Source organism: Grammomys surdaster, unplaced genomic scaffold (assembly GCF_004785775.1).
Source record: "Grammomys surdaster isolate TR1022 unplaced genomic scaffold, NIH_TR_1.0 125846, whole genome shotgun sequence".
Taxonomy (NCBI): domain Eukaryota; kingdom Metazoa; phylum Chordata; class Mammalia; order Rodentia; family Muridae; genus Grammomys; species Grammomys surdaster.
The window spans coordinates 2644944-2663015 of NW_021620672.1; the positions used below are offsets into that span (position 1 = coordinate 2644944).

The window sequence follows — 18072 nt, forward strand, 5'->3', positions numbered from 1 at the left end:
CTGGGAAATTCTACCATGCACCTCACAAATTAGAATAGTCATTGGGTGTATTGTAACTCCAGTGTAAACCTCATTCCTTTGCTTGCCCAGCTAGAGCCAAGCACTATGTGGAACATGAAAATAATAAAGGCTTAGAGAACCCACTGAGGGAGACAGGCATGTAAAGCTTTATTTATGACAAATACCTGGGGTGGGGCATGATGGGAAAAATGTCCTTGGGCTCAATCAGTTCATGGTCAGGTGAGCAGTGTGGTGGGAACACAAGGTAGGAGTAGCATAGGTCACCCGGCTGTGGCTAGGAAGCAGCAAATGGCAGGGGGGAAGGGGCCAGGGACAAGGCCTAGAGCCTGAGAACCTCCATCACTCAAGGCCTGAAGTGCCATTTCCTCCTAAATACTCTGCCACCTTCCAAAACAGTGTCATCAGCAAGGGACCAGGCCTTCAACTCATGGACCTATGGGGGCATTTCATGTTCACACCATACTGGGTAACAAAGGAATTCAAAGCCAGGCTCCCAGAGGTGCCCAGCCTGGGAAGGAAAATACATGTACTGCTTCTCTCAGATGGGGCCTCATTTGACAGGCAGGTGCCCTGTGAGCAGGAGGCAGGAAGGAACCTGTATTTTGACATGGAGAGCACAAGGCAGGTACCTTGGTGCTGCCAGGTAGAAAGGGCAAACCTCCTGTGCGCGTGCGCGCGTCTAGTGTAGTCCAGACACATGTCAGGGAAACCCAGAACTCGCTGGATGGGAACACATCCATCTAAAGCACTCTGAACCCAGTTCATAAAACCATGGGTCAATATTTTTAAAGTCACATAACTAATGGACTCTGCCAGACTCAACAGACCGCATCCCAGGGGGTGATAAGACAAGTGTTAGTGCAGAGGAAACAGCCCGGGCAGGAAGAGGCTTTCCTTAATCTGTTGGGTTTCGTGTTTATAGTAGAGCAGCTGCCCTTGGACAAGAGTATTCATTTATCAGGTCACCCACAAAGGAGGCTTACTTACCATGCTCACCCTGTTTGGGTTTAAGTAATAACTGTCTACAGACAAGTAAAATTTGATCAGGGCAAGTTCAGTAGGTCCCATCAGGCCTGCAGAAGCTGTCTCAGGTTGTGACTGCCAAGTTCGCGTGCCTGTTGTCCAGCAGGAATAAGCAGAAAGAAAGCTGAGGAAGCTGTAGCCTAGAAGACCCTAGCCTAGCCCCGAAGAGCTCGATTTTCACCCTTTAAAAATGTGTATTGTCTTTCACTCAGTATTTCTATAAAACAACAGCAAAGTGTGATTCTAGTGTGCTCATTTGATCCCTGAACATTTCATCAGTATCCAGCTGTCTCTGGAATTCCCAAAACTATTCAAGCCTAGATTTCTCACATCTTCCTTCCCAAGGCTTGGGTTCTGCAGAGGAAACTAGGAAGAGGAAGAGCCAGGTCACATTGGTCAGCCCTCATTGACTCCCTTACCAATCAGGAAAAAGAAGGAAGGCAGTGACCCGGCTAAGCACCCAGAGTGCTGCAGAGGAGATTCTGTGAGTCCTCACTTTCAGCAGAGACTTTGTCACCTCCTGAGTCCTGTACTAAGATACCCAGAGGCACCTTCTCACTCCCACTAGCTTCTTGTGGGTTCAGTGACACAGATTGGGGCCCAGGTTGTATCTGGAAGCATGTGTCTCACCATGAGGTCTTATTCTTACTCTCTCTCTCTGTTGTCTTGAAGTGAAAACAGCATGTGCAGAACTTTAAGGTGCTGGTCTTTGTAAACAAAGAAATAATCTCTGATGAAAATTATTTAAAGCATGGAAGTGCACACCTATAATACCACCACTCAGGAGGCTAAAGCAAAACATTTGCCATAGGCTTGAAGCTAACCTGATCTATGTAGTGTAGCAAGTTCCAGAAAATCTGGGCTACACGGTTAATACTATCATCATTATCATCATTATTCTCATAATAAATTATATATTAATTATATATTAGAATAATAATGTTAAAAAGTACTTAGTAGCTGCTTACTATGTCCTAGACACTGTTCAAGGTACTGGGAAATAAGGCAGTTAAACTGTTTGAGCCATCTAGGTTAGTGGTATTGGGCAGCTATAATTGGCCTGAAAGAATGCAGGGGCAGGAAAAGCAGGAAAAAAAACCCTAAGCAGACAGGTGGAGCCCACAGGCCAGGACTGCTTAAGACAGACCAGCTGAGTGAGCAAGCTTACACAGACACTACTGGGAGGTGACCCAGCCATGGCTTGTCCATGGACTGATGGGGTTGGAGCAAAGCCAGTATGCATGGAGAAGCTGCACTCCAACCTAAGTGTGTCTGGCTCCAGGTCGCCTCTCACCTGTGCCTTGGACTTCTGATGAAAAATTAAGGCTGGTGTACCCTAATGGTTTCCCAAGTGCTGCTGTTTCTAGGAAGCTTTTTTTTAAACTCTGCTCCCATGTATGATGGGGTTATGGCTTACTCAAATATAACCTTAAATGTCAGTGAAGCCATAGAGAGGATGAAAAAGAAGGAACATCTCCTTCGTACCCTCCAAAGACTGAAGCCTGTGGACAGGGCCCTAGGCGGTTCACCCAGTGACAACTTAGACAGCTCTGATTATGTCCCTATTCCAGGATGCTCTCTGTCTGCTCCTTCCATCTCTTCTGCTCTTCCCCAGGCCATGCTTGGTTCCGGATCCGTTGCAGGTGCAGTGTACATCGTGGGAAGGGGAATGAGGCAGAGCCAGCAGCTTGATTAGCTCACCCCAGGGCTCCCCCCACTAATATCCCTCCCTAGAGATGCACTCAGGTTCCTCTCACAGCCTCTGCAGGCCTGGTCTTGTATTGCCCAGACAGAGATCACCTACATTTTAGAAAGGACATTCAGTTACTTCCAGTGTCCTCTTGATTGGATGGAACCAAACAATGCTGGGACACAGGCCATCCCCCAGACCCACAGGAGCAACCCCACCCTGCAGTCCAGCTGTGCTCTGCCTCCAGCTTGGGGTAGGCTGCCTACGTCAGCTGATACACAAAGCTGCTTGGGAAAGGAGAAGGAGAAGTACCATTCAATACAAAGTAGACGGTCTAGGTCAAGTAAGGCTTGGAGTTCTGTAGGGAGCAGAAGAAGCTCTACGAGCATTTGGATTTCATATGCCATCCCAGAGCAGGGTTCTCCAAAGAGAAAAGTTTGTACATCCTTCCACTTAGTACAGCCACCCTAACTCCAGAAAGCCCGGTGAAGCCAAAGCTGCAGGACTTGGGGGTGCCCCACTCAGATATGGATCCTGCCACAGTCTGGCCCCAGTCATCTCTGTAGCCTCTGAGACTCAGTTTCCCTGTGTGCACATTAAGACCTACAGTTTCTTCCTGGGAAAGGACGCACTGGGCTGGATGACAAAGCACACAGAGAGCTTGGCTGCACTCTTTTCCTTCCCACCATTAGTGGCCTCATCACTCCAGGGTGGCCTTGGAAAATGAGGCCCACCCCCCAGCAGCCCGAGCAAGAGCTCTTTCGTGGAGGTGAGCAAAGCACACTTTCAATAAAGCAGAGCAGTCTGAGCTCCCAGGGGTACCTGGCACCTCCTCTCTAGGTATCTCCTGTAGTTGTGTGCATGGGAGAATCAGTGTGTTTAAAACCCCCTTCTCCATTGAACATCTTAACACCCAAATTCTAGCTTTAAAACCAAAGTTGAACCCTCTCAAAATCAGAGGTGACACAGTTGGTTTCCCTGAGCTTATCCAAGCTCTGTTCTTGGTGCAGGTTTACAGGGTCGGCCTCCTCTACTTGGGTGTAAGAGGGAGCCCTGGCCTTGGCTAGGAGTCTGAGCAGGGCCAAAAAGCTGTTGCAGGCAGGCAGTGGCTCCCTGAGGTGATGTGCTTCTGTGTGCCTTGGCCACACCTCCTCTAACCAGTGGTTCCAGCTTCAGTGGAACTAGAGAAAGGCGTGTGTGTCAACATCATAAAAGAGCCAGCAAGGCCCAATTACCCTTCACTGCAAGGCCACACGGCACACCGCCTGGTTCTGCTTAGGGGCCAGAGCTGTTGCCCACGTGCAGGCCTGCCCCGTGCCTCTGTGTGCAGAGCTAAGCCTTGGGAAGAGAGAGGCTTCGTGGCTAGCTTTACGCTGACAAAGGACTTTCAGTGCTTGTCAAAGGACTGGGAGCAATCCCTTCCCCCTCCCTACCACAGCCACTGGGCCTCCCTTTGGCAGGGCCAGAGAGCTGCATTTGGACGCCTAGTCTCTGGAGACTTCCTTTTGAACTAGAAAAACATCGCTCAAACATGCTTCACTGCAGCAGGGCTCTGCCTGCTCAACCTATAGAAAGGCCTGGAGCAGATTCAGCTCCACAGACTAGAAGACCTGGCTCTGGCCTCACCCACAAGGCCTGTTATGTCTGGCTCCAGAGGCCTGCTCCTCTGGGGTTTTCCATGCCTGTGAACTAGGCCCCATTCATTTCCCTGTGGTTTCATGGGAACGTCCAAAATGTTGAGCAGGTTGCAGGGAGCCCAGGAGGAAAGGGGTCAGTGAAAGGCCCTAACTGTGATGTGGGGTGGCCCTGTGGTCAAGCCATGGTGGGCACCTTGTCAGTCTGCTGCTGCCTCTCCTCCCCAGGCACTCCTCTCATTTCCCTGAAGCTTGGCCTGCAGCAGCACTCCCTTCCCCACCCCCCAGGCCTCTACTTTCCAGCTCCCTGGCCACCAGCTCCACCCTGGCCTGGCCTCAGAGGGAAATGCAACAAGATCTCTAAAGTTTCCCACCCCCAGCAGCCCTCAATTTAGTGCTGATCAGACCACTGACTTCCCATCACGCCCCATTGCAGTTTTCCACCACACTACACTCAATTTGGGGCTGCTGAGAGAGCAGCGGGTCTCCTGTGAGGGTGGCGGCTGTCGTCCCACCTTGGGCTGCCCAGCTATAGAGAAGTGTCATGCTCCAGCACACAGCTCCTGTGAGAGCCCAGCAGCTGCCTTCACAGCTACCGAGGAGCCCAAGGGCTCCTTAGCCAACAGTGAGGATGTGCCCATGTGGGGGAAATTTGGTTTTCAGAAGAAATGAATTTGAAACTAGCTGGGAGCAATTCTTATCAAATTTCCATGTTAGCAGTTTTCACCAAGAGCTAATTGAACAATCTCTGTGAGCGGCCTAATTCCATTAGCATGAGATTCCCACAAAGTTGACAAGTGCCCTGGTGGCTGAGGCCAGAGAGGCTCTTCTGTCTCTCACTTGGTTTTGGTCTTTGAAAATGGATGCAGTTTCCGGTTTCAGCAGCAGCCAGACAGATGCTCAGTCTCAGCAGCTCAGCTCCAGATCCCTTCTGAAGCCACTTTGAAAGTGTTCTGGGTATGAAAGGGCTGGGTGAGTTTGTCTTCTGGGTTAGCAGGTAAAATGGATCTGACAGTAGAACATCCCATAGGCCTCACCTTCCTTGCCAGGCAGTATTGAGAGGTCAGGTACAGAGGAGTAGAAAACATGAAGGCAAAGTCTGAGGAGGATGAGTCTAGACAGGGCCTCCCTCAGCACCACATCCCCTGAGGCGAGACCCAAAGTAGAGTGCCAGCATCTCACTGTTCTATCAAGAAACTGAGTTCTACGGGCAGAAACAGCAGCTGTCCTGGGACCTGTTCCTTTCCTCAGACCACAGTGGCTGTTCCTCCTGAGTACAGTACTTTTTCTAATCTCCAATGCCCAATGGGCTTGACAGTTCCAGGGATAGTGCTCTAAGGTTACCCATCTGCCATCTGACATTATGCTAGATGAGGAGCCCAGAGAATGTGGCATCTAGCTTCTCTGTCCCCTGACTGGCTATAAAACTGAGCAAGGGTCCTCTCTTCCTGACAGCTGCAGCATGGTGTCACGGAGAAGAGTGCTGTAAGCTCTAAGGCCTGTAAGGGAACAGCATTAGCTGCTATGAACCAGCCTTCCTAAAGGAAGCATGGTCAGGTCAGAGATTGTAGACCTATAAGGGCCTTCGTCTGTACTGATTTGGGAACCAACCTGCTCTACAATGAGACATAAGACAGTGACTCTTCCCTTCCCTTCTCTTGTCCTGATGGATGGCTTCCGGAGGCTTTCTCATAGCATGAAACCCCCCCCCCCGCCTCCTAGAATATCTTCAGTTTGTCTGAAAATAATAACGAGGCCCCGGCTGCCTGCCTTCTGTCTCTGATGCTCGCCAAAACTGAATGGAGCATTGCCTCGCTTGACCTATCACCCCTTCCCTGCTTCTTCTAAACCATATTCCCCAGCCCTACCACCCTGGTGGCTTGCCTCTACTTGACATCCTTGGGGGCCCTTTCCTACCCTTTCCTCTGCCTCTACAGCACGTCATACAGGGCAGCCTGCTGCAGCTCCTCCATACCCCTCCGCCTTGTTCTACACCCTCTACCCTCTCTGTGCTGGCCTCCTAGGGTCAGTGCATACACCTTGTTCACCTGGCTCACTCCAGCCCTGTGCAGCTCCCTTATTGCCTCATCCCTCCCTCACCCCTCATCCTGGCTGGCCCTGCTCTGTCCCGACTAGTCCCACATGCTTATTTGAAACATCTTCCTTGCTCAGTAGACTTCCAGCTCCCAAGTGGGGTCCAAGCCTGTACCCTCAATTCCTGACTTTCCACCTGGAGCTTTGTGTTTCATCCCTGGTTCCTTGGCATCCCTTGAAGTGAATCCTGCTTGTGAGTGGACCTCCCTGTGGGTGCATCTGTGAGCATCTTAGGGAAGGACTTAGGCATTCTGATTGCCTCTGAGGCCACTGGCCCCAAAAGTACAGACTGATGCTTAGGGGTACAGGACTTGGATCAGATCACCTCCCTATGTGCACATTAACCTCCTCCCACCAGAAAGATCTGAGTATTGTGGGGCCATAGGAGACGTGGTACCCAGGGTGGAGTGAGGCCACAGCTAGAAAAGAAGAGTGAAAAATCCAGCAAAGGGACAGCTAGCTCTAAAGGCTGAAGCCTATTAGCCATTGCTATTGTAAATAACCCTGCTGCTGTATATTAGGGAAGTAGATGGGTTAGGGCCTGTAGAGACAAGATCAGGAGACTTGGTGGACCCAAATTATCAGCATGCCTGGCAGTGAGTATTAGGGAGTTCGAAGCACTGGGAACTAAACAGAAAGGGCAATAATGATAGGGACCCAACAGTCCTACCTCCTGAACTGGAGCCTGATGCCATTGCTCCCAGGAGTCCTTCACTCTGTGCAGGTTGTTGAACATCCACTCTGGGACTAGCACATGTACCACTAGGGATGAAGACAAGATACAACCTAGGACCGAGAGGCCATGAAGGCCATGCAGTCATGAAGGCCAGATGCTATGATGGGGACCAAGAGATTGCTAAGAGAGAGTTCTTCATGCTATCTTCCAATGATAGCCAAAGAAAGGACATGAGCAAAGAGCAGACCTCGTACTCTGGGCTGTGGGAACAGTAATATGAAAGGATAGAAGCCAAAAAGGCCTCAGGACTTCAGTAGGGCCAGAGTAGGATGGGTCAGGGAAGAAGAGTGACGCAGTCCAAACATACATGAAACATACCACATCGTTTTACCAGGTAGAGGAACTGCTAGTCTTAAACAGTGCTTCCTGCTGGAAGGGAATGATCCTTTCTTGTGTGAAGGCAACAGAGTAGCAAGAGATGATGGCCTGAACAACAGTGACGACAGTGTGGTAGGAGAACAAGAGAAGTTTCTGGGGATCTACCCCAGATCCTAGAATTGGACCATTTAAGCAACTCTTGCATACCCTGTTGCTCTTTTTTAAAAAAAAAAAAAAAAGTAATAACAGGACAGGCGCCCAGAAAAAAGGAGGTCTAGCTAGGCCAAGGTAGACACACTATAGTCTGTGTGGTACTTACTTAAGGCCAGGAACTTGATCACTGATTTCTGCTTTGTTGGCATGCCTGCCTTCCTCAGAGGCCACTGTCTGATCCCTGTCAGGAGACTGAGGTAGGAGGATCATAAGTTTCAAGCTAGTCTGAAAGACCCTACATAGAGAAAGACACAGTCTCAAAAAAATTATGTAAATAGTAAATAATAAACACATTTAGGACATTTAAAGAATGCCTATAGTAATAACAAATCGGCAGCTCGTGAACATTTATATATGAACCTTTCCCTCTATGTGGTATTAGTACAGATCGCTGGTTTGTACTTATATATAGGTTGATTGTTGCTTGCCAGGACATAAAACCCTGGCTCAGCTGTTCCTGAGATGAGAAGCAGCAAACCTCCCTCCTCTCTCCCTGGGCCCTGACAGCAGCAGGTAGGGACTGCTTTGAGAGAGGGCTGCGGACCTTTCATGATGTCCTGGCTGGCAGCCTCCTGTCACAGCACAGTCCCACCCAAGACCTCCAGAGTGGTGGGGCCCCAGGGGCTCAGGGTTCCAGATGCTCAGCAGATGCCAGGCCCGGGACTGAGTCCCCATCTCTGAGGGCTTGGCTTGCTGTTCTGGAAGGTGATCCTGGCTGCCAGCCATTCCTGAGCCCCTATTTAGAGCCGTTGTCAGGCAGTTGCTGGGCTCCAGCTAGCTCCGCATCCCCAGCAGGGCTGAGTGACCTCATGCCTATGCGATGCTGTTCTGGGGGAGGAGGCGCCCTGAGACTGAAGGCAGGTGCCCAGACCAGAAGGAGAGTCTAAGCCGTGGCAACCCAGACACCCGCAGCCACCTTCTCAGTCCCAGTCCCTAATGTGCTCCAGCCTGGTCCATTTGCCCTGGGATAGCACAGGGCATCATCTGAGTTTGGCTGCAAGCTTTTGTATGAAGTTTGCCCCCTTCCCCACAAGAGAGCAAAGATCAGATGGATAAGCTCATTTGCCAGAGACCCCACAGCCAACCAGTTTGCACAGAACCCTCAGCCCAAGAGGGAGCTTTGGCTAATGAAACAGCAACTGGGACTCCAGGGACCCCTGGACTTTGGGCCACAATTTGTAAACTCTGGGGCTGTTCTGGCCGAGAAGTTCTTGGGTTCTAAGTGGCTTTTGCCACGTCCCAGGACTGGGAAGGAAGAGTCTGATGGCCCCCTGCTGATCATTGTGAGAACTGCACAAGGGTAGACAGGTGCCAGCAAGAGGGGCCTTTGGTCGTCCCAGGTGAAAGGAGGGCTCTGTGCACCCCTCTGTGGGTGATGGGCACCACCGGGAATCTTAAGCTCACTGAAGCTCTGACTGCTGCTGGTGTGGCCGTGTGTCAGCCTGACAGTTCTGGATCTTCTAGATCCTGGGAGTCCAGAAGCTCCAGGGCCAGAGCATCTGCTGGCTCCTGTGTGATGTGCACATGCTTGCTCCTTCCCTTTCCACTTGCAGGCCTGAGAGGATTTTAAGGTCGAGTTCTGGGGAAATGGTCCACACAGCCACCTAGAACACTACGAGCCTTATTAGCACCCAGGAGTGGGAACTTATCTGCTGTGCTGTCCTCTTGGTTGGTGACAGGGTTTAAGTTAATGCTTTGCCCTTGCCAAACTGTTGTGAAGAATTCCTAGGCTGATGTCTTAACTCAGAGGGAGAGAGGAAACGAAGGATAAGTGGACAGGGGGTGGAGAATGGACAGATGGACAAGGACTGCTAATGGAAATAGGAACCACAGGCACCAAGGTGCTTGAACAAGGCCAGTCAATGCAACCAGAGTCATGCCAGATTGTGATCAGAGTTAGACATTCACTTCTTTTCTCAAGGTCTTGGGCAGCTTAAGAGGCTGTGCAGATGTCTGGGGAAGATAAGAAGTAATGTCATGGTCACTGGAGAAGCTACTTGCCTGGTCTTCTCATGCCTGTTTCCCATAATGGGCCCTCCTTCACCCATCTCTCTTTTCCTACATGAGCTCATGAGGAACAAAGCAGAAGAGTTCCTGTGGACCAAGAGTCTGGTTCACTCCAAAAAAGTCTCTGAACTGTAGGTCGGGGCATGGAGGAGTGCCCCCATCCTGAGCCATCAGGCCAGCCCTGCTCCTGCCTTCCTGCAGCCTTACCCTCACAGTCCTGGTGTGGGGCCCTGCTGCCACCTGCCGGCCTCACTTACAAACTGCAGTCCTAGCTCAAACCTGGGATTATAAGGAAGAGACTGTGTGCTCTTCTGAGCCTGCACAGAGAAAAGGCCTGGAAACATGCCTGACTCCCCATAGCAATGGCTGTCGAGTAGTCAAGCTCACAATGTCAAGAGCATCCCAAAACTCTAGAGGCTGAGGCAAGGCAAAGGATTATCAGATGTGTTAGTCATTTGTGTGGTGGGCGGGAAGAAAGGAAAGCATCACTGTGTCTTGGACAGTGATATTCTTGCCTAGCATCTGGCCCAGAACACGTGTTCCCTCTGCCTTTGCACCAGCCCTGTGATCAGATGTTAGCATTGTCTTACTTTGGGAAGAATGAGAGAAGTCTGTGATTTACTAGGGATCCCACAAGAGTGTGGTAGAACCAGTGTTCAAACTGTGTCTCAGAGAGTTGGTGGTCAGTGATGGTGACTGGCAGATACTGATAAGCACAAGAAGATATTGGGTACTGAGATGGAGGGTGATGGCCTGAAAAGCTCTGACTACAAACTAGTGGGCAACACAAAGGCTTCTCTTCCTGAGCTGAGTCTAGTGAGTCCATGACAGGAGCCAGGTGTGCACAGGTCCCCATGACAGGAGCCAGGCATGCCCAGGCCCTAGTGACAGGAGCCAGGTGTGCCAAAGCCCCAGTGACAGGATCCAGGGATGTCCAGACCCCACCTGGTAGGGCCCTCACTGAGCCCCTTGTAGAGAAAGCTCTGCAAATAGGCACCTGGACAGAGCAGAGGCAAGCTGCTTCACAGCAGGTCTGGTCTGGGAGGAGGAACATTCCCCTTCTCTGTGTCTGATTTTCCTTCTAAGAGCTTGTCTAGATGACAGGCCTGACCAAGCAACACTACTCAACCTCTAGTAGAGGGATTTATCCCAGGCTTCCTCAGACACTGCCAAACTCTCAGAGCTGCCTCCGTAGAAGAAGCCTAAGGCTTGACATGCAGCTTGGGGCATCTGCTCTAAGCTGAGCAAGGTCTCTAATGACTCTTGCCTTCCCAGGAAGCAAGCTTTTTCCACATATGACAGGCTGACTACAGTAGTATCAGGATGTACACTTCCTTCCTCAAAGGCTTCATGGTCAATCCACTTACCTCACCAAGGGAGCCCCGAGGGTCAGGGGGACTAGCATGAGACTTGCCTTCCCAGGACTGAGATACAGGTAACCATCGTCAAGGCTGGTTGATGCCATCTCCTGCTTTGCCTGGCTTCCCAGTCTTGGCACACTTCCTCTGTCTTCCATTAGTTCCTGCTTCTCTTCTCACTTCTCACTAGGACCTTGATATGTTTTCATCTTCCTGTTTAGAGCTTTATCCACATGTACTTAGAGTACAGTTACTTACAGTAATTCTAATTACACTGAAGTGAAGGAAAATAGAATGATAACTCTTCTTACAAGTGAGCCCCAGAGGAAGCCTGCCAGTCTTTTCACCAGAGATCTTTTCTATGTACCATCTCTGGACCAAGCATGACTTGAAAGCATCCCTATTTATTGAGAAAGGACATAGACCACACACACATTCACAGACCAAAAGTGAAAGTCATTATTGACAGGTTGACTCTGAGAAAACCTGAGCATGGAGATGAAAGAGAAAGAGGTAGAAGAACCAGTTTGATCTGGTCGCAAGAAGGTTCTTAACACTGAGAACTAAGGTGTAAGAGAACCACCTGAGCAAAGATCTTGGGACAGGGGCAGTGTCGCTTGCCTCCAGGGTCCCTCTAGTTACTATCCATCCCCCACAGGCTTGTAGAGGAGTTCATGCTCCTGGCCAACATGGCAGTGGCCCACAAGATCTTCCGCACCTTCCCTGAGCAGGCCCTGCTGCGCCGGCATCCCCCACCACAGACGAAGATGCTCAGTGACCTGGTGGAGTTCTGTGACCAGATGGGGCTGCCCATGGATGTCAGCTCTGCAGGGGCCCTAAATGTGAGTGCTGGTGGGCAGGTAATGGGAAGCCTTGCTGGAGAAAAGAGATGAAAGCCTAGAAGTTGGACTGGTGGTGACTTCTCTGCCCCCATGTAGTCCCTTCCTGTTTAGCCAGGTCTCCCTGCAGCAGAGAAGATGACTTCCACTAGGGGTAGGCTCTATTGTCAGATCTGTACCAAGAGAGACTACTCAGGTTGTAGCTACTGGCATAGACTGGACTGGTCCTTGCTGAGCTAGGATGACTGGAAGCAAGGAATCTTTCGTAGAGGGAAGCGTTTTACATGCTCCCTTCTCAGAGCTAAGCTTTATGAGGCTGTAGAACCAGTGTCCTTGCTCATCCCACAAAAAGGACATCTCCCACGCATGCTTCAAGGAGGAGGTGGATGTGAAGTGGGCAGCAGATTCCTCTGATCAGGAGAGCTGGAAGATCTTAGGCCCATTGTATGGCACAGACTGTGGATCATAGCTCTTGTACCCTGCAGGTAGTCAACACTACCCACAGCCTGGGAACCCCTCTCTACCTTCCCCAAATTTTGGATCAAATGGTTAGCAGTAACAATCCCCAAGCCTGTTCCCAAGCCCAACCATATCTCATACAGGTTTCTGGGGTTTACTTCTAGAAAAGCCTGACTAAAACATTTGGAGATGACAAGTACTCTCTGGCCCGGAAAGAAGTGCTTACCAACATGTACTCCCGGCCCATGCAGGTAAGGAGAGGCCACACTAGTCCCTGATCCCAGTAGTACCCATAACTCTGGTTGACAAGCACCATGTGTACCTAGCCCACTACTGTCTTGCTCTGCTCTGGGATCTGCTGGATAGAGAGAAGCTGCAGTCACGCCTGGACAGGCAGGCACTGGGCTCCAAAAGAAATCTGTCTATGCTGAAAAGCATGTTCCATCCTTCAAGAGCTGTATAGCCTTGGCTGCTAGAGACCCCAGGCAAGAGAAGAAGTCTCTGCCTTTATAGTAGCTGCAATCTGACCAGGAGAATCAGTCTGCTATGAGCTTGGGCCCATGTCCCCAAGCAAGACAGCTATGAGACAGACAGATGGGCTGGCTCCTAGCAGCCGGTCACAGCCTTCCACCCTACACTGCAGTCCCTGCAGGGCCTAAGCATCCTGGAAATGGAAGCCATCTCAGTAGATTGGCAGGTCAGTTGGAGCTCCAGGTACTAATGGGGTCAGCTGTGGGCTCCAGCACTTGCCAGGGCAGTGGCAGGCCATTTTTCAAGGGTCAGTCACTCTCAGCAGATTCAATCTGTTCATGAGAGTCAGGTAGCCTCAGCCAGCCACAGCTGATTTATTTCCTGATAACTCCCGGCTCTACTAGGAATGGAGCCATCAGGGCCCTTTGGGGACTTGACTGCCTGGTCCCTGCTCCCAATCTCCACTGCCCGTTCCCTACCCTACCACCTACCCTAGACAGTGGCTGTGCCCTATGGGGTGCTTCTACCCCCAGGATTCTGATGGCAAGGACTAAGTAGCAAGTGACAGGGACAGGTCAGAGCATGGCAACAGCAGCATAGAAGTGAGGAGTGAGGCCTGGTTCCCAAGAGAGCTGCTGAAACAGAACACTCGAGCTGTCCCAGTGGTCTTTGGCTACTGCAGAGAAGCCAGTATTGTTGCCCTGCCCAGAGATAGCTACACTGACCAAGGAGCCTGGGCCCCTTTTCCTCCTCACCCTAGCCTTTCTGAGGACATGACTTACTATGAAGACTATGCCCTCTTTCTCCAGCAACTTGCCCCAGCTGTAGCTCAAGATCCAGCAGGAGGCTGTACTCTGAGTTCTAGGGCTATGTACACAGAGTAACCAGAGAAGACTGTCGTTTGACCAGGCACTCTGGAGCTTTCAAAGAAGTGAACATCCTTCCAGTCAACAGCTGCTGATTCCAAGGGCTATGGCAGGGCCGAGGCCAGACTTTGTCTAGGTTGTTCTGAGGGTTACAGCAGCTCAGGTCTCTTAGACCTGTGTATCACCGGGGACAGTTGTTCAGAAGCAAACAGATGCAGGCTGGCAAGCTGACAAACTGCCCCCTTGGCTGACATATGCTAGAGTACTGTGGAACTTGTACTCGTGGCAAGAGATCTGGGCCAGAGGGAATAAGGTCAGCTCAACCAGAAGCTGAGGAGCTCCTTATGGGCTGCTCTCCTTTGGGGGTTGGCATCTTCTTGTGCTAGCCAGACATGCAGCGCCCTCGGCTTCTGCTTGTGTCTTCAGAAGACAATTCACAGCCCTGGGCCAACATGGCCGTATGTTTTCCTGTCTGCAATCATGTTGACCCAGGGTGGCTGCTCAGATCCATCCTAAGGAGAACTGGTCCCCAGCAACACTTCTGCATCATTCCTGGTAGGGACTCAGCAGCCATAGGCCTTAAAGAGGAAGAGCCCTTACACAGCTGCCCTGCTGGCTAGTCCCACAGTGCTAGAGGCCACCCAGCCTCCTGGGGGCTTCCATACCCAACAGAGGCAAAGCTTTCTGAGCTGTTCCAAGCATTGCCCTCATGGATAGAGCCCTGGCAGCCCTAGGCATGACTAGCATGTATCCTGAGTGGGGAAGGGGTCTGATCACCATCTGTTGGCCATGGCCGCTGCTGAGGTCCTCTTAGGTAGAATGACCCTGGCCCCAAGGATCTGGCTGGCTTTGATCAGCTGCCTAAAGTGTATAGAGGAGGTGTGTATCAACCTTGCCATGGGCCAGGCTTGGGTCTCAGCACCCAACAGACCCAGCCAGGCTTAGTCCCACTCTCCCTCCAGATGGCACTGTACTTCTGCTCTGGGATGCTGCAGGACCAGGCACAGTTCCGGCATTATGCTCTCAACGTTCCCCTCTACACACACTTCACCTCTCCCATCCGCCGCTTTGCTGACGTCATAGTGCACCGCCTCCTGGCTGCTGCTCTGGGTAAGGGACATGACTCTGGCCTGGGAAGACTTTTGCTCGTCAAGAGTTACCCACTCTCAGAGTAAGTGACCATATTACTGTGATCATGGACATGCCAAGGGACAGAGAAGCCTAAATCTGAACACTGTCCATCCACGCCCAGGTGATGGAAGCTTTAGTAAGATGGATTGCAAGCCTGGGACCATAGTTGGCCCCAGAGCACTTCCCTCAGCACACAACCTTCCTCAGACCCACACTAGCAACCCTGATCACCTTCTCCCCCAGGATACAGTGAACAGCCAGATGTGGAGCCTGATACCCTACAGAAGCAAGCTGACCACTGCAATGACCGTCGCATGGCTTCCAAGCGTGTGCAGGAACTCAGTATCGGCCTCTTCTTCGCAGTTCTAGTAAAGGTGAGTGTCCAGCCTGGCCTCCTCTTCTTCCCCTTTCCCTAACCTCTTATGTGTGGAGCACCAGTGCAGGCCCTCCCTGGGAGGATGCAATGGTGCATTGTTCCTACAGGAGAGCGGCCCCCTGGAGTCTGAAGCCATGGTGATGGGTGTCCTGAATCAAGCTTTTGACGTGCTGGTGCTGCGTTTTGGGGTGCAGAAGCGCATCTACTGCAACGTGAGTGTCCCTGGTGTGAGTGGGAGGCATGCGCCTAAGGCAAAACCAAACCCTGAAGGACTTAGTGTCCTCTCTTCCCTGCCGTTTCCCCACCAATGTCTAGTTCCTTGTTGAGGAAATATGCCCCTGGTCCAGGGCAGCCTATGATAGTGTCACAGGCATAAATGGTAGGATCAAACTGAGACCCCTGCTGTCCCTATCCATGAGCTATGCAGGGCCTGCAGGTCGCATCCTTCAGCCATGAACATCACTGGCATGTGGCAATAAAGGGTCCAGACCCCTGACCCCAAGTAGGCCTGCCTAGGACAGGACCTCAGGCCAAGGGCCAAGTCTGAACCCTTTCCTAAAAGCCCAGGCACTCAGAATATAACCAGGATAGCAGGATGTGGGACCTGGGATGTTCTTATAGAAACATGTGGGAGGAGAGGCCAGCACTGCTCTGAACATTCTGTCCCCGAAGAGAAAGAAGAGGCCTATCCTACCTTGGCTTCTTCCCTGGGTGACAATTTATTCAAAGTCCTCTTGGTGCCTTCTGTAATGTCATTTGGGGGCTTCACTTTAGCTGCTCTGTGGTCACCAAGTCACCACCTGGCTCTTGCCACTGGCTTTGAACTCCTTACATACCCTTGGGGAACTGTAGAGCCCTGCACTGGAAGAGACACAAGATTCATAAAAGAGGCAGAACAGGAAAGGGTCAAGTGTAGCTGGAACCATCAGGCACCTGTGGTTCATGGAGCAGGACTGAAGTTCAGATCTAGGTCAGCTCTTTAGTTACCTGGCTCTCAACCTGGACTGCTAGACCTCTTACCAGCAGGTAGCTGAGTAAGCCTAGACGGATCCCTTCTCTCCCCTACAGTCACCACCCTCCCAAGTTGCCCCTTGGTCCTGGGTCACCTTCAGGTTCTCCGTTGGCCAAAGGTGACTTGACAGAACCTCCTGAATCTGGCTGAGGTGGACCAGGGGTAGGGCAGCCCATGTCTCTGGCAAAGCAGGCAGCTGCAGTAAGGCAGCCAGTTCAAAGCTCCCTCCGCCCAGTCAGAAATGGGCCAGGGTAGAGGAGGCCTCTGAAGTGCATAGCCTGAGGCTCTGTGTGCACACTCCCAGGCACTGGCTCTGCGATCCTACCACTTCCAGAAGGTGGGAAAGAAGCCAGAACTTACTCTGGTTTGGGAGCCTGATGACCTTGAAGAGGAGCCAACACAGCAGGTCAGTCCCCCACTGTGTCCCTAAGCCCACCTTTTGTCTCAGACATGCCCCTAGGCCCTCATCTGCCCCTCACTTCTCCCCATCCCCATAGGCTCCCCTGTGGGATTCCAAATTCCCCAGCAGAGGCCCAAGCCCTGGCTTAGACTGCCAGGTTCTATATGGGGACACCCACTATGGCAGTGGTTCTCAACCTTCCTGATACAGTCCCTCATGTTGTGGTGACACTCTCCCCCCAGCCATTAAATTATTTTCATTGCTACTTCATAACTATGAGTTTGCAGCTGTTATAAATCATAATGTAAATATTTTTGGAGATAGAGGTTTGCCAAAGGGTCTCAAAGGACAGGTTGAGAACTGCTGCTCTATAGGTACATAGGTGCTGTCCCTCTCCCCTGAACATAACTTTTCAGAATTTTTGAGAAGCTGATAAAAGCTTCTTATATCCCTCTTGTTCCAAAGGCTGGCCCAGCCCAGCCCAGCCTGTTCTCTTGATTCTTGTGAATGGTCACTGAATAACAAATGTCTACATAGTGCCGTCTAGCCTACTAGTTTTCCCACAACCCCATGGTTCCCATTTACAGATAGGCAACAGAGGCGTGGGGAAGTTAGCCTCAGTGGTCAGCTTGGCTTTGATTGCAGGCCCTCACCTGCTCTATCCTCTACCTGTCCCTGGCTCTGCTACAGGTCATCACCATCTTCAGCCTGGTGGATGTGGTCCTGCAGGCAGAGGCCACAGCTCTCAAGTACAGTGCTATCCTGAAGCGACCAGGCCCCGAGCAGTCCCAGGACCTGGAGAAGGAGTCTGATGAGGAGCCTGAGGACTGAATGCTAGCCCAAGCCAGGCCTGTGCCTGCCCTACCCTGCTGGCTTTTAGGAATAGGACCTTTTGACACCAAAGGGGATTTTTAATTTGGTTTTTAATAACTCAGGGTTTTTTTTTTTTTCATTTTATTTTACTTTTGCAGCTCAGTTTTTAAATGAACTGGAAGGTTAGGGGTCAGGGCAGGGAATGCTGAGACCTAACCAGTACTTCCCTGAGCAAAGAGAATCCCAGTCCTCCTGGGCAGGCAGCCGCGCTTCTACCAGGCGACCCACTGCCCTTCCCTGCCCAGGAAATGGGGGGTTTCAGCAAATCAGTGTCATGGAATAAAATCAAGTGTGAATTGCTGTCTGTGTAGATGCCATGGGGAAGCATGGCAGCCGGGTGGCTGTGTACCAAGGGCAAGGGGCTCCCTAGGATCCCCTCACAGCTGAGCTGGGGTCATCAGCTCAGGACCTTCCTGCCAGCTCCAGGGTGATTCACGAGCAATGTGTGGCAGATTGATGCTGCAGCCTCCTTCTAGCTGATTAAAAATGTAATTAGTATGCACAGCAGGGAGCTGCCAGTCACTCTGTGCATGAGGCTGTGGCCCTCCCTC

General features: G+C 51.3%; 1 protein-coding gene across 3 annotated transcripts in view; it reads left to right on the top strand.

The window, feature by feature from the left end:
* Window positions 1-17821, top strand: part of Dis3l2 (DIS3 like 3'-5' exoribonuclease 2) — a 314214-nt gene extending 296393 nt beyond the window's left edge. For all 3 annotated transcript variants that reach the window (XM_028789560.1, XM_028789559.1, XM_028789558.1), the window contains 7 exons: window positions 11753-11936; window positions 12557-12643; window positions 14692-14839; window positions 15104-15234; window positions 15344-15448; window positions 16553-16654; window positions 17339-17821. In XM_028789560.1, the coding sequence (XP_028645393.1) occupies window positions 11753-11936; window positions 12557-12643; window positions 14692-14839; window positions 15104-15234; window positions 15344-15448; window positions 16553-16654; window positions 17339-17479 (898 nt within the window). In that variant the 3' untranslated portion in view covers window positions 17480-17821. The remainder of the gene's footprint in view (window positions 1-11752; window positions 11937-12556; window positions 12644-14691; window positions 14840-15103; window positions 15235-15343; window positions 15449-16552; window positions 16655-17338) is intronic.
* Window positions 17822-18072: the final 251 nt, after the last annotated feature.